The sequence below is a fragment of the Eucalyptus grandis genome, chromosome 8 (genome assembly GCF_016545825.1).
Source record: "Eucalyptus grandis isolate ANBG69807.140 chromosome 8, ASM1654582v1, whole genome shotgun sequence".
Lineage (NCBI taxonomy): Eukaryota > Viridiplantae > Streptophyta > Magnoliopsida > Myrtales > Myrtaceae > Eucalyptus > Eucalyptus grandis.
The window spans coordinates 14,087,150-14,102,529 of record NC_052619.1 but is presented as its reverse complement, the minus strand read 5'-3'; the positions used below and the strand labels follow the sequence as shown (position 1 = coordinate 14,102,529).

Sequence of the window (15,380 nt, the reverse complement as noted above, 5' to 3'; positions counted from 1 at the left end):
TAGGTTGCCTGATTTTTTTATTGTGCCAGCCAAAAATCCACACTCTGAGGCAGACACACTTTCCTCACAAATCTACATTTTCAAGATAGCCAATAAATTTGGTGCACCAATATTTTCAACGAATTGATTTTATAAATTTTAAGTTTAGATGGTAATGAGAAAAACTATTACTTTGGCCACGCGTTTTCGTGTTTCAGATCATACAAGTAAGAAAGTTTTCGGAGAAAAAGGTACCATTTCCTTTACCACAATAGCAATAGTACTACGACATGATTTCATCTATGGCACCCCACTGGTTGATATATTTTCATTATCCAATCAGATCAATGAGTACTACACGCTATAGCATAACTACAAAGTAATTGAAAGATCTAACTCATGCATTTCTCTTTTGTCAAAGCAGAAATCGAAAATAAGAATCTTTTTTTCCATAAAATTTCAATCCGACAATAACATCAATTGAAGAAAATATATTCCGTGAAGTCTATTAAAAAAAATCCTTAATCGATTTTTTTTTCATATTTTATGAATTAATAAGGGGCAAAAGGAATGGAGGGTCTTATAGCAAGAGCAGTTCGGGTCGAGGTGAGTTAGAAGACAACCTCGGCCCGTAACGCACGATGTCCATTAAATCCTCCGCAAGTTTTCTATTACGTTATAGCACATGTCGGTACAAGCTCACATTAAGACCTCGATTTATATTAATGTAAAGATGATCTTTGTTGGGTCTTAGCTTTATGCTCTCAAAGCGCGCACGACACATTCAGCCTTTCCAGAGCGCCTAAATTAAGGTTCACTTACCAATGTTTTAGCCTTACTCGTTTGGTATGGTGAAAAGGTGGGATAGGATCCCATCGCTAAACACAAATCTGCCTTCTTTGCAGCTTGCTTTGTAGCTATATCTTACAGTCACCATTAACAGTAACATAGCAATCCTGGCATTAACAACATAGCAACCTTGGTGCTGCCAGTCGCAGCATGTAGTGATCATTCACGCGGAATGACCGGCCAGGAAGGAAACGCTCTTCTATCCTCAATTCTCAGCTTCCTTTTTTTCCTTCCTTGAGAGTGGCACGAGAATGTAACTTCTCATTTATAAGTCACCTGCAAATCCACAAAAGATAAATGAGTACAGGCAGTTCGGGCACTTAAAAGAGAGAAGGGAAAGAAAAACATAAACCAGAGAAGCAGGGCAACTGTTGCCTGTAGCAAAAGGGGCAACCTTCAAGCATGGCGTATGGTATCTCTCATAAACTGAGAACTTTCAATCAACTCTACTTTTCTTCTCAATACTTGATTTGCTGAGAATTAGCACACCAATCACTATAAGAAGTGCACCTGCAAACCACTAAGAACGGGACTTTATGTGAATTTCGTGAAATCTGCATTCATAGACTAAGTGGAGTGAGAATCTCAAAATCATTGCCTCCTTTCAATCACAATTTCACAACCATATCACAACCATAATGCGAGTCAAGATAGCAATGATTAAACCTAAACTCAAGTCATTATCAGGAACTAGGAAGTACTCAATGCCTTTTATCACAGGCTGGAGACTACACCAAGAATCCCTGAACAACAGGTTTGCATGAAGCAAACTAGCTCTATTCTTTAGCAACCACATTGATCTCAGAAGCTTTCGTCTGAAATATAAAATCCTTCTCCATGCTGTTGTTCCCCACTTATGATGGCATAATTATCCTCAATGCATCCATGAGATAATAAACTCGGAAGTTATCTATTGCATAATTTGACTCCCAACTTTTGGCCTATTTGCCACTTTCAAGATTACCAGTTCCGACTCCATAGAGAGAATTCTTCTCTCGAGGGAACTAAATGCAGTCATGATATTACTTGTGTATGTGAAAAAACTTTGGATAGTTCCAGGTATAACAATAAGAGCTCGCCTCTTGTTTTAAACAAAATAAAAAATCAAACCTTGAAGTACATAACTTTGCAGAACAGGGCAGGAAAATAGTTAATCAAAGTACCTGGTATCTCAATGACTCATCAAACAAAAAGAACCCAGCTAATCCAGAAGCGAGGAAATTTGTCGAGAAGTTCGTAACTGTGGCTTGAAGAGACGAGAGACTCTTTAGGCTGTTGACATAACATCCCCACATCGTAACATTGAACAGTATGACAAAACCATACTTAATGACCTGCTAACAAATTCGGATCTCTGAGTGTTAGTCCAGGAAAAATATGTCCGAGTTCATGAACTGCACAATTTATTAACAACACCAATCTAACAGCAACAGTTACTGGGAAAATTCATCGCAATGATGTATCATGACAGAATAAATGCTTAACTGTGCATCTTAGATAATCAGTAAAAACATGAAAAATATCACTAGACAATCTGCTCCAACAGTGCAAAGAAATGGAGGAAGAAGAAGAGGATGAGGAAGAGATTCCTGTCAAATAACAGGCTTCAGTGCAGTGCAGTGACCAATCATTGTCAAGTCCTAGGAATCTAATTAACCGGACTCAGACATTGAAACTTCTTCCTCACAAAGAGAAACAAACATCTACTTCTTTTCACGTAATTCTGCCAGGGAATGACGACTTAACATTTAAGGTAGATACAACCAAATGAACTCCGTTCATGGTAGAACTTAACTAGTTTGCTGCTAAAGCACCAGATCTCAGACTGAGTTGACTAGGAAATGCTGACATCCTCGGCTAATAACACCGCAAACAACAGATGCATGTACCCACCGGGAAAAAGAAGAGCAACAGTAAATAATCAAATGATGCTTCTCTATGATCTCTCTCTTTGCAATTCTTCTTCATCCCGGTGAAGATATAAACCTGACAGATAACAATCCAGTCTGCAAAGCTCACATTCGAGAAGATGATTGTACAATAGTTATCCCTTCTAAATATCCGGTCTGTGTTCTCCGGATGCCCCAAACCCACCCGGCCCACCTGCTAGGTGTTCGGCACATTTTCTACTTCCTATGCTATCTTCTTTTAAATTTCACCAAAAATCTCTGTCCGCATCCCCATCTCATAAACTGAGATTTTGCACGAATTTCCTATGCTTGTCCCCTCAACTTTCGAAACCCTCTGCTACTGAGCAGGCGTCGACCGATTGCCACGACAGGCCGCTCGGATAGCTTCCAAGCTTCCCTCTTGGTAATTCAACTACTCTCCACAGAAGTAGTAGAATTGGCAGGACCTTTCCTTAATTAGAGCTCCCGCTAATCCTCAAACAACCAAAAATTGGACGTATCGCCATGCACCGGCTACCGGCTGCAGCTCACATTGCGCCACGCGACGTTGAGTGCTTCAGCCGGAGATACATTAGGGATACGGTCCAACACACATGCCAGATTTCGATTTGCATTAGCTGGAAGGATAGCACAGAGCGACTGAAGTATGTCCTGAATAAATAAATGGCTTACTTAGTGTAGGGCCAAGGGAGATACCTGAGTGAGATATTGGCAAAAGGAGGGATTGTAAAGCAAGATATACGTTCATGTGACGAGCACATAGTCAATCACGATGCAGCGAATGTGCGAAACTAGGGGCCAATCTTTCCCTTTCTTCAGCTGGCATCTTTTCGCCAGCAAAGGGCAGTCATTGATAAATAGATTGGAAAGGGAGGATGACAAGCCCTCCGCTGGCATGGATCGAAGACTTTCGCAGAATTCTATGCGAAAGGTTTTGAGACAAGTGAGGTGGTGGAGCCCTAAGTTATCCAGTGATTTTAGAACCACATCATGAATCGACAGAGAGGTAAGAGAAGCGGGCAGAATTTGTCCCTCTTTTGGGAAGGAATGGAGCTTAGGACATCTGCTAATGGAGAGGTTTTCAAGGGAGCTCAGGCTATGAAGCCCTTTGGAGTTCAGGGACGTCAGATTCTCAAAGCGAGATATATCCAGAGAGGTAAGAGAGGTTGGCAGAAGCCCTATCTCGGGAAATGACTCCATATTTTTGTCTTCCCTAATGAAAAAAGTTTCAAGAGAGCATAGTGATTGAAGACCCCAATCCTTGTGACTAGTGATGAGCTTGTCACAATTAGAGAGTGAAAGTGCGACCAACTTGGAGGGTAAACCTGGCTTGGGAAATGACTCGAGTTGTGGACATGAGGATATTGTCAGTGACCAAAGCGAAGGAAGGAGAGCCCGCATGTTTTCTGGCAGATACTTTAGATGACGGCAGTCATTCAACTCTAATGAAGTGAGGCATGGGGCAGCCAATCCTCCCGCAGGGAAAGATCTAAATTCAGGGCAATATCTAATAACCATCGAATGGAGAAGAAGTGGAGAACCGTCTGAATTTGAAAGATGCTCCAATTTTTCAATCCTCACCAACTGAATACTCTTAAGCGAGGGGAAAATTTCCAGGGGAAAGGATATAAGTGAATTGCAGCTCCACACCAAGCTTAGATATTGGAGAGATTCATGGCATCTGTGCATTGGCAACCCTATTTCATGACTGCTTCCTAGATAGAGTCTTGTCATAGTAGGAGGAAGAAACCTCAAGGGAAGGGTCGAAAGATTCATGATTTGTATATCTCGTAACTCAGTGCCATTTAGGAGAGGCTCAACTCCAGAAACCTTTCCACAATCATCCAAATTGATCTCTCGGAGAAGTGGTGCAAATGGTAGAGAAGACGTTAGCTGGGGGCAATTTTCAATGGACAAGGCTGTTAGAGAAGGGAGATGGCTGGGTAAACCTCCACTCAACTCAGGGCAATTTCTAATACGAAGCTCCTGCAGAGGTGCACAGGCAAGACCTCCTGTCTCTATTGCAAAAGAAGCCCACTCTTTCCAGCTGCGCATGTTAACAAATTCCAAGTACTTAAGTGACTGAAAAGGTATACAATTACTACCATTGAATTCAGTACCCACACTTGTAACTCCATCAAATCCTTCGATTATCAACTTCTCCAGAGATGGTAGCTGTCCTAAAGGAGGCAATGACACACAGTGCTTGCAAGATTCAAGACGCACAACTGACATAATAGAGAATGAACTGTGTCCCAGCCAATCGGAAAATGACCTACCACTATAGGATGTAATGATAAGCTCTCTCAAGTTCCAGTGAGGTTGCAGCTTGTCCAATACATTTACGCTATTTTGCTGCATAATATTGTTGTCAGAACCCCATCGCAGTACTAACTTTTTTAAGTACCTCTTTCCCTGCAAATTGACCATCTCGGCATCTCGGTAACTATCAACATGTTGCAAACCCTGTATGGAGAGTGTACCCATAAGATCCCTTAGCTCCCCTATCTCCCTAACCCTGGTCCCACCGTTTTCAGCCACCACGAAATTAGTTAATATCTGCAAATTCTTCAGTCTGGTCATCCCCCACGGCATTCTCTTGAGGGATGTCTTCCTTATATCAAGATGACGCAGACAGGTTAGGCTGCCCATGTTGCTCGGTAACTCAATGAGAGACCGACAGTAAGCAAGAATTAAGGTTTGCAAGTTGTATAGAGCGGTAACTGAATCAGGCAATCTGATTAGACTTTCATTATAGGAGAGATTCAAATAGCGCAGATGCTTCAAACATCCAATTGAATGGGGCAACGTAGAGATTTTCTGATAATGAGACAAAGATAGCACCCTTAACCGTCTCAGGGTCGGCAACAGAACATGCAGTACCTCATCAGTCAACCAATTGAACCAGTAAAATCCCACATGACCCACATTTAGCGGCAGGAAAGTACGCAAATTCATTGCCCCGGCTAACACTCTGAATCTAGAAGCGACATCATATCGAGTTCTTACAAATGACAAATGGCGAGTGCTTGAGGACACCTGGTGTGCATTGCCTCCGTCCAAGCTAAAAAAAGATCGACCAGCTACATATCTTGCTAAGTCATTGACCAGGTCATGCATCGAAAAGCTCGATTCGACATCGCTTACTTCCAGGTCATGCATCCAGAAGCTCGATTGGACATCACTTACTCTATGAAGCAAAGATCTAGACACAAGATCACAGAAGCACTGATCACCTATTTCCTCTAATGTCCTGCTGTCGTTAGGTTGTTTTATCAAGCCCTCAGCAATCCAAAGTAAGATCAGCTGGTCCTTTTCATATATACAATCCTTTGGGAAGACTGAACAATAGGCAAAACATCGTTTCAGTTGTGGAGGAAGGTAATGATAACTTAACAACAACGCAGGGAGAATTTCATTCTTTCCAGGTGCCAAATCCCAAATATCACTCTCTGCAATAATTTCCCACTTCCTGATATCAGACTCACAGCGTAACAAGCTACCTATAGTCTTCAGCGCAAGAGGCAATCCATCACATCTCTTTACAATTCTTTGCCCGATGTCTTCAAGTCTCGTGCGCGCCTCGAAGTTATGCTCGTCAAACGCATGTTTTGCGAACAAGTCCCAACATTCCTTGTCTTGTAACTTCTGTAAATAGTATTTTGAGAAGGCACGAGCAAGCGATGCGACACTTTCATTTCGTGTCGTCACGACGATTTTGCTGCCTCTTGCTCCATAGGTAAAAGGAACTAGGAACGCATCCCAAAGCTTTGAGTCCTCATTCCAAACATCATCCAACACCAATAGGAATTTCTTCCCTGTCAAGAAGTCCTTCAGTTGGAGCTGAAGCTGGTTGAGATTTTCAGTCTCCTTCTTAGACGAGGAGGAGAACTCCTCGAGAGCCGTGGCCGTCAGCTTGCAGATGTCGAATTGGTCGGACACGCAAACCCACGCCCTCAACTCGAAACTCCCTTTCACCACACCATCGTTGAACACAAGCTGAGATAGCGAGGTCTTACCGACACCGCCCATCCCAACGATGGCCATCACGCTGGTGTTCTTTTCGCCCCGATCTGACAAGAGCAACTCGATCACCGCCTCCCTGTCCTTCTCCCTCCCGAAAACTCCCGATTCCTCGACCAACGAAGTGGTCACTCTAGCCGTCCTCCCGCGAATACCTTCCCTTAGGCCCAGCACTTCTCTCTGCTTCACCACGCTCTCCAATCTCTCCAGAACCCTCTCTAACTTATCCCCCAAGTTACTCCTACAAGCGTCCGCAGCAAAGCTCCAGACCTTACAAACGAGAGCCCGAGGCTCGACCCCGGCTTCGCGCTTCAGATCTTCAGTGGCGATCTCGTCGAACAGGTCGTCGGCGTCGTACACGGCGTCCTTGAGCTCGTCGAGCCACTCCCTGACGTGGTCGTTGGTCATCTGCTTCTCCTCCGCATCGTCCAGCACGGCGTTCGCGGACAGGAGCGCGGCCTTCAGCTTCTGCAGCAGCCTCCCCTTGCCGAGCTTGCGCGACCGGAAGAAGTCGACGACCTCGCGGGAGGCCATCCGGTCGAAGAGCACCTGGAGGAAAGCCGAGAGAAATGCCCCGCCGACGAGCGCCCCCGCCATAGGGAATTTCAGGATGCAGGACGAAGCCGGAAGCGATTGGAGAGGAAGTGAAGACGATCGCCGACGGAAGAAGAAGAAGAAGAAGAAGCAGCGATCTGTGAAGTCTTTCTTCTTCGAAGTGGACATGGACAGCGCTTGCTGGTTGGCATATACATTGAGTCATTGACGACCGATGGGTCAACGTGATGGACCATCTGGTTTCGACTGTTTTTTATTCAAAAATAAAATAAAATCGAAGTAAGTGTTATTTTTTGGAAGAGAAACATTGGAAACCTTGATGCAAACATCGACGTGAGCACATGCGATTGGATTTGGAAGACTTTTGAAGAAATGCGGAGTCATTTCCCCTTTGATTCGAGGTGCATTTGCTCAAGATAAATAGTATCTGATCAAGCGGCTTTTTTAATTGAAAAAAAAAAAAACAAGAGGTAAAAAGAGTAAATTTTAGTTCAGTCCTTGGACAAGACTTGCAACCTAAAATAAAATAAATAGAAGACCTACTCGCATTTGAAATCGGGGGCAAAATAATAATAATGGAACTTTAATTGCCCCACGGACAAAGAGGCCTAGCTCTGCGCTATGTCGAATGAACCATTTTTCTATTAAATGAAATTTAGATTTCGTTCTATCCCAACATAAATTAATCGACCAAGGTATATGCTTAAGATGCACATTTAATCTCATGCAATCTGCATGAGACACATAACGTAACTCAATTTCCCTTTAGTTTCTAAGAAAATTAATATCCTCAGTGATGATATTAGATTTTCATGAGAAAGTACTTTATGGAAATGGACATCGGAGGACGTGATTCAGATCGTCATGAAAAATGGAAATTGAATTATATTGCCCAAAAAGAAAGGAAGATGTATGCTGGTCCGGCAAAGCATAATAAAGCGGTCGTCATAAGAAATCATTGATCGTGATGGATGAGGAGTTTATACAAACGATAAACTTTGGATGGGTATTCAACTTTTTGTCCCTAAAAACTTGATTGAGTCATTTATATCCTAAAACTATTTAAATAACAACGATTATCGCCTTCCTTACTTTTAACATGAAAGAAAGTCATAAACTAGTGTCACAGTCCGAGAAGGTGACATGATCTTGAGGGTTTCTGTACGAATAACCGTGATCGATCCATGAATAGGCAACCCTTGACTAACTCCCGAAATCCTAGGGTTTTTCAGAGTATTCTATAATACTCTTAGAGGTGGGTGATACAGTAATGCAGCGAGTGACAATTGAGTCAATGTGATATACATATGTATTGTTGTGAAATATTGTAAAGCTAGAGAGTTAATATGAAAGACAATGTATGTATCAGAAGATTGTTCAAATTAAAATTTCTGAAGCATATGGCAATTTGATATTAACATTGAAATTTTCACGCCCAGATGAACTAGCGCAATATATACTGACCTAATACATTAGTATGATGTAGTTCAATTACCATCTTGAATTGTGAATAATTTGTTCCATCTTGGTCATTAAGAAAACATTGTCCGCACAATTTCTACTGAGGTCTACAAAATAAACTCGAGCTTAAGGTTAATTCATTCTTTCTCTCTGTCACGATGAGGACCCAATAATTTTGGTGCAAACTGCATCAAATTACTTGCAAATAATTCAAATTGGGCTAGACGATTGATCGCCTCGACTTATTTCAAGTGGAGCACGAGCTTGAGCTATTTAAGTTTAGCTCTAAGATTTCCAGCTTGCCCCTACACAAGATCGAATAAATTTAAGGCAAAACCTGTGTTTTGTCTCATCTTTATGATTTAGCATTCTCCCAACATCAAACATGTAACTGTGTCTATCAATTGATAAAACAAAAGAATGTATTAATTGACGATCAACAAATAGGAGTCCGGGCACGGGGGGCCCGTGGTGGAGTCCTTGGTTACCAAAAAAAAAACAAATAGGAGAGCATATGGATAAAAATTGGTAATTCAATGGTTGTTAATTTAATGGATTTGAGTGTATTCCCCAGTAAAAAGTCCCTTAACCGTTATCATGTACCGGTTCTTCCATTGAACTGAGTGATTCACCTACTTTCAATGGATTGAGTGGAGATCATATTTTGGTTCAATCTTTTTAACTAAAAGGACTACGCTGATTAGTCAAGAGATCCTCTTGATTATCACTTCATTACAGGCTACTATTTCTTTCTAAGTATCTCACTTATCTCATAGCATAACAACATATAGACCATCGTCGCTCCATCTAGCACGAAAGCTAAATATCGTGCTTTTGCTAATACGACATCAAAATTACTGTATTTGCAATGTTCATTAGACGGCATATAGGTGTCATCTTAACGGCAGAATAATTATTTATTGCGACAATTGGACCCAAAAAGTTGTACAGTTTAAAAATGTCCCGATCTTTTCGCCAAATTGATTTTATGAATTTTAAGTTTAGGTTGGTGATGAAAAAAGCTATTATTTTCGCCACACATTGTCACGTTTCAAATCACAATTTAACCGAGTTATCCGAGGAAAAGGTATTATTTCCTTTACCACGATAACAATAGAACAGCATGATTTCATCTATAGAGCCACACCCATGGACATATTTTCGTTATCCAATTATTGCTACGAGTACCACACACTATAACGTAACTACCTTTTCGGCAAAGTAATTGAAAGATCCAACTCGCGCATTTCTCTTTTGTCAAAGCAGAAATTGAAAAAAAGGATCTTTTCCTCGATAAAATTTCAATTAGACAATAAAATCAATTTTTTTCATATTTTATAAATTAATAAAGAGCAAAAAAAGAATGGACGGTGTTAAAGAAAGAGTAGTTCGGGGTAAGTTAGGGTCGTTTGTTTGCGTTTACTTAAAAATTTTAGCTCCGGAACAAATAAAAAAAATGTTTCTGTTCTGGAACAATTTCAACAAAAACGCGTTTGTAAAAACTTGTTCTAACAAAAATAAATAAACACGTTTGCTAAATTTGTATAATTTTTTTATTTTTTCTTATTTTTCCTTTTTTCTTTTTTTCTTCTTTTGGCTTGGTCGTTGGCCTCGGCCATGGCCGGCGATCGCCGACGGGGCCGGGCCTCGCCCGGCACGGCGAGGGTCGGCCTCGCCTTGGGTGGGCGAGCTCGAGCTCCTCGGGGGGCCGGCGAGCCTCGCCGTGCACAGGGCGAGGCCGCCGCCTCGTCGGCCGATCGCCGGCCATGGCGAGGCCGGCGACCGGCCAAAGAAAAAAAGAAAGAAAATAAGAAGAAAAAGAAGAAAAAATAAAAAAAAGTGTTTCTAAGTTTTGTTTCTTTTTTTTTGTTCACAGGAACAAAAGAAAAAAAGAAAAAAACGCACCCAAACGCGCGTTTCTTTTTTTTGTTAAAAAACAAAAAAAGAAATTTCTGTTCCTGGGAACGAAATAAATAGGTGCCACCAAACGCACCCTTAGAGGACAACCTTGCCCCAGTAATGCCCGATGTCCATTAAATCCTCCGCAAATTTTTTTTTTAAACATTATAGCACATGTCGGCATAAGCTCACATCAAGGCCCTGATTTATATCAATGTAAAGATGATCTTTCTTGGGTCTTTTAGCTTCACGCTCACGAAGCGCTCACGACACATTCAGCCTTTCGAGAGCGCCTAAATTAGGGTTCACTTACCAATGTTTTAGCCTATTCGTTTGGCATGGTGAAAAGGTAGGATAGGATCCCATCTCTAAACACAAATCTGTCTTCTTTGCAGCTTGCCTTGTAGCTATATTGTACAGTCACCATTAACAGTAACATAGCAATCCTGGCATTAACAACATAGCATCCTTGGTGCTGCCAGTCACGACAAGTAGTGATCGTTCACACGGAATCACCGGCCAGGAAGGAAACACCCTTTATATCCTCAATTCTCAACTTCATTTTCTCCTTTCCTTGAGAGTGGCACAAGAATGGAACTTCTGATCTCTACTAAGTCACCTGCAAATCCACAAAAGATAAATGAGAACAGGCAGTTTGGGCACTTAAAAGGGAGAAGGGAAAGAAAAGCATAAACCAGAGCAGCAGAGCAACTGTTGCCAGTAGCAAAAGGGGGCAACCTTCAAGCATGGCGTATGGTATCTCTCATAAACTGAGAACTTTCAATCAACTCTACTTTTCTTCTCAATACTTGATTTGCTGAGAATTAGCACGCCAATCACTATGAAAAGTGCACCTGCAAACCACTAAGAACGGGACTTCATGTGAATTTTGTGAAATCTGCATTCATAGACTAAGTGGAGTGAGAATCTCGAATCACTGCATCCTTTTAATCACAATTTCACAACCATATCACAACCATAATGTGAGTCAAGATAGCAATGATTAAACCTAAAACTCGAGTCATTATCAGGAACTAGGAAGTACTCGACACCTTTTATCGCAAGGTGGAGACTACGCCAAGAATCCCTGAACAACAGGTTTGCATGAAGCGAACTAGCTCTTTTCCTTGGCAACCACATTGATCTCAGAAGCTTTCATCTGAAATATAAAACCCTCCTCCATTTTATTATTCCCCATTTATGATGGCATAATTACCCTCGATGCATTCATGAGATGATAAACTCGGAAGTTATCTATTGCATAACTTGACTCCTAAATTTTAGCCTACTTGCCACTTTCAAGATAACCAGTTCCGATTCCATAGAGAGAATTTATCTCTCGAGGGAACTAAATGCAGTCATGATATTACTTGTATCAGTGAAAAATACTTTTTGACAGCTCCAGCTGTAACAATAAGAGCTTGCCTCTTATTTTAAACACAATAAAAAATCAAACCTTGAAGTATATAACTTTGCGGAACAGGGCAGGAAAATAGTTAATCAAAGTACCTGGTATCTCAATGACTCGTCAAACAAAAAGAACCCAGCTAATCCAGAAGTGAGGAAATTTGTCGCAAAGTTCGTAACTGTGGCTTGAAGAGACGAGAGACTCTTTAGGCTGTTGACATAACATCCCCACATTGTAACATTGAACAGTATGACAAAACCATACTTAACGACCTGTTAACAAATTCAGATGTCTGGGTGTTAGTCCAAGAAAAATATGTCCGAGTTCATGAACTGCACAATTTATTAACAACACCCATCTAATGGCAACAGTTACTGGGAAAATTCATCAATGATGCATAATGACAGAATAAATGCTTAACTGTGCATCTTAGACAATCAGTAAACACATGAAAAATATCTTTAAACAATCTGCCCCTACATTCAAAAGAAATGGAGGAAAAGGAGGAGCATGAGGAAAAGATTCCTGTCAAATAACAGGCTTTAGTGCAGTGCAGTGACCAATCATCGTCAAGTCCTAGGAATCTAATTAACTGGACTCAGACATTGAAACATTTTTCTTGCAAAGAGAATCAAACGTCTAATTCTTTTCACATAATTGTGCCAGGGAATGACGATTTAACATTTAAGGTAGATACAACCAACGAACTCCATTCATGGTAGGACTTAACTAGTTCGCTGCTAAAGCACCAGATCTCAGACTGAGTTGACTAGGAAATGCTGACATCCGCAGCTAATGACACCACGAATAACAGATGCGCTTACCCACTGGGGAAAAGAAGAGCAACAGTAAATAATCGTTCTCTGTTTTCTCTCTCTTTGCTATTCTTCTTCGTCCCAGTGAAGATATAAACCTGACAGATAACAACCCAGTCTGCAAAGCTCACATTCGAGAAGATGCTTGTACAATAGTAATCCCTTCTAAATATCCAGTCAGAGTTCTCCGGATGCCCCAACCCCACCCCGCCTGGCCAGCCTGATAGGTGTTCGGCGCATTTCCTATTTCCTATGCTATCTTCTTTTAAATTTCACCAAGAGTCTCTGTCCGCATCCCCATCTCATAAACTGAGATTTTGCACGAATTTCCTAAGCTTGTCCCCTCAACTTTCGAAACTCTCCTCTGCTACTGAGCAGGCGTCGACCGATTGCCACGACAGGCTGCTCGGATAGCTTCCAAGCTTCCCTCTCGGTAATCTATTCAACTACTCTCCACAGAAATAGTAGAATTGGCAGGACCTTTCCTCAATAAGAGCTCCCGCTAATCCTCAAACAACCAAAAATTGGACGTATCGCCGCGCACCGGCTATCGGCCGCAGCTCACATCGCGCCACGCGACGTCTGAGTGCTTCGGCCGGAGACACATTAGGGATACGATCCAACACACACGCCAGATTTCGATTTGCATTAGCTGGAACGATCGCACAATCTCGAGTGCCAAAGCAGAACGGCGGGGGACAATCATGGATTAGCTCGCACGGACAAGCGCGCGGATGAGGTTGGGTTACCTGAGAGGAGAAGAACTTGGCGGAGATGGCGGAGATGGCGGCGAGAGCGGCCATGAATCCGGCGGCGATGGCCCACGCATAGCCTCTTCCGATGCGAATCTCCATCGCAGCCTCGCAGGTCGTCGAGATCTGTTACAGAACGGAAGACGATGAACGGTTTGCAACGGATCGGAAAATTTTCCCGGAGAAAGCTAGAGAGGGGAAGAAGGTTTTCCCGGGAAAACATGAGAGGAAGAAAATCAAGTCGGGTCGGGTGAACGGCGGGTCTCTCCCGGCCCAAGATGAGGATCAATGGGCTTCATACGGGTATGGGTTTTAAAAAATAAGAACAAATTTGACTTCTTTCTCCTGCTTCTTTCTATTTCCTCTTGTTTTTGCCCCCATATTTTGGGCTTTAGTATCTTTGGGATGCAACTTAAGAGGTTTAATGAAGTATTTCTCATCAAATCTTGCTCTCACTTGATATTTTCTCAATGCGGGTGTGTCATAGGCACGTCATACATTCACACTTAAAAAATAATCATTCCAAAAACAAAAAGTCTCGAGCTTTTCTCGCTTTGCAAAATTTCTTGCCATCTCCCATCCATTTAACGAAACTATTACAAGAGCGGGGAGAGGACAATGGGCAGATGGCAGAGTGGGTGAGCTTGGCAGCGATAGGGATCTTTGGCTCAAGGTTTCCCACCGCGAGGTGCGCAAAGGATAGGGATCCATCCGGGGCAAGCTTGTCGCCAGAGACTCCGAGTGTGCTCTTCACTGCGGCCGACAATGGCGGTGGGCTTAGGCTCGAGGTTGGAGAAGGGAAAAGGGGTCAAAAGGACCGGGGGGAGGGAGAGATGTTGAAAGAGGGAGAGAGAGGGAAGATGGTGACTGATAGGTGTGCTCGTGCACGTCACGTGCCACAATGTGAATGGACTAATTTTTTGCTAAATTGACATAAAAAATGCATCTAATGTTTTCTCCTTACGACCAAGGGCTGCATTTTTTTTACATGTATCTTGTTCGAATGATAGGCCCAATAGTGATGATGATGCAATGTTAATGATCAACCAACATACTATAAATCTCACCATACCAGAAAAGAAAATAAATAGTGCAAATCTCTTATCATTCGGCCTTACATATGTTATGCATCTCGAGTTTGTTAAGTCTTGTGCCAATACAATGTAATTTTAGCCTTATTATGAAATATGTCTGTCAAGATTGCGAGTTTGGGCACAGTGTCCTAGGTTTGCCCCTTGGGAGTCGATAGTCAGCTCTTAGTTATGGCGAGTATCATTATCAAGCTCCATTTTTTCAAATAATTTATTTTTTGTGAAATAAATGAATTGCGGTGATCTTTTTCCAGCAGTATTTCATGATGCAATGCTTGCATTGCCAAATACACTATCCACTTTTATTTCCATCCCTATTTTCTCATCAAGAGCTGACCTACATATTTTTGCCGTCAATTTCCAAATGGCTATCCTCTTTCATCAAATCACTTGCGTTTTCTTTTCATTCAATTTCAATTTCGGAAATCCAAGATTTAGCGTGTATTTCACACGTCCTGACTGATTTCCATTGCGCAAGTCCTTTTATACGAAAATAAAAAGGAATCGAGAAATTAATGTCTCCAAACAGAAAACATTAAAATAAATATATCTCTTTTATCACAACTTGGCGCTCGGGTGCATTATTCTAGGGGGATGTATCCCAAGAAGATCCGATATCCGATGTTTGACCCGGTCAA

General features: G+C 41.9%; 3 protein-coding genes across 7 annotated transcripts in view; all 3 read right to left on the bottom strand.

Annotated features, from left to right (window-relative positions):
* Positions 1 to 1,823: 1,823 nt before the first annotated feature.
* The window catches only part of LOC104429361 (putative disease resistance protein At3g14460), a 40,678-nt gene continuing 27,121 nt past the window's right edge, over positions 1,824 to 15,380 (bottom strand). Inside the window, exon 2 of the mRNA XM_039300522.1 lies at positions 1,824 to 2,162. The gene's annotated coding sequence lies outside the window, so the exon portion shown is untranslated. The remainder of the gene's footprint in view (positions 2,163 to 15,380) is intronic.
* Positions 3,483 to 7,358, bottom strand: LOC104416401 (putative disease resistance RPP13-like protein 1). Its single transcript, XM_018860204.2, has one exon. It carries the CDS (start codon positions 7,356 to 7,358, stop codon positions 3,483 to 3,485), a length of 3,876 nt encoding a protein of 1,291 aa, XP_018715749.2.
* On the bottom strand, positions 11,044 to 13,937 carry LOC104429359. Of its 5 annotated transcripts, none has more exons than XM_039300529.1 (4): positions 13,649 to 13,937; positions 12,186 to 12,356; positions 11,415 to 11,835; positions 11,044 to 11,295 (listed from the first exon to the last, which is right to left on the bottom strand). In XM_039300529.1, exons 1-3 carry the CDS (start codon positions 13,751 to 13,753, stop codon positions 11,791 to 11,793), a joined length of 321 nt encoding a protein of 106 aa, XP_039156463.1. In that variant the 5' UTR covers positions 13,754 to 13,937; the 3' UTR covers positions 11,044 to 11,295; positions 11,415 to 11,790. The 5 variants fall into 5 exon arrangements, with proteins under 5 accessions (XP_039156463.1, XP_039156465.1, XP_039156462.1 ...); XM_039300531.1 differs by having other exon boundaries at positions 11,415 to 11,530; positions 13,649 to 13,935; XM_039300528.1 differs by having other exon boundaries at positions 11,415 to 11,574; positions 13,649 to 13,930.

Excerpts from the sequence above, each read along its gene's own strand:
- LOC104416401 (XM_018860204.2), bottom strand. The coding sequence starts at position 7,358 with ATGGCGGGGGCGCTCGTCGGCGGGGCATTTCTCTCGGCTTTCCTCCAG.
- LOC104429359 (XM_039300528.1), bottom strand. The coding sequence starts at position 13,753 with ATGGAGATTCGCATCGGAAGAGGCTATGCGTGGGCCATCGCCGCCGGA. Across the intron at positions 12,357-13,648 it reads CCAAGTTCTTCTCCTCTCAG|GTCGTTAAGTATGGTTTTGT; the intron begins GTAACCCAACCT and ends ATTTGTTAACAG. Across the intron at positions 11,575-12,185 it reads ACGAGTCATTGAGATACCAG|ATTTCACAAAATTCACATGA; the intron begins GTACTTTGATTA and ends CTATGAATGCAG.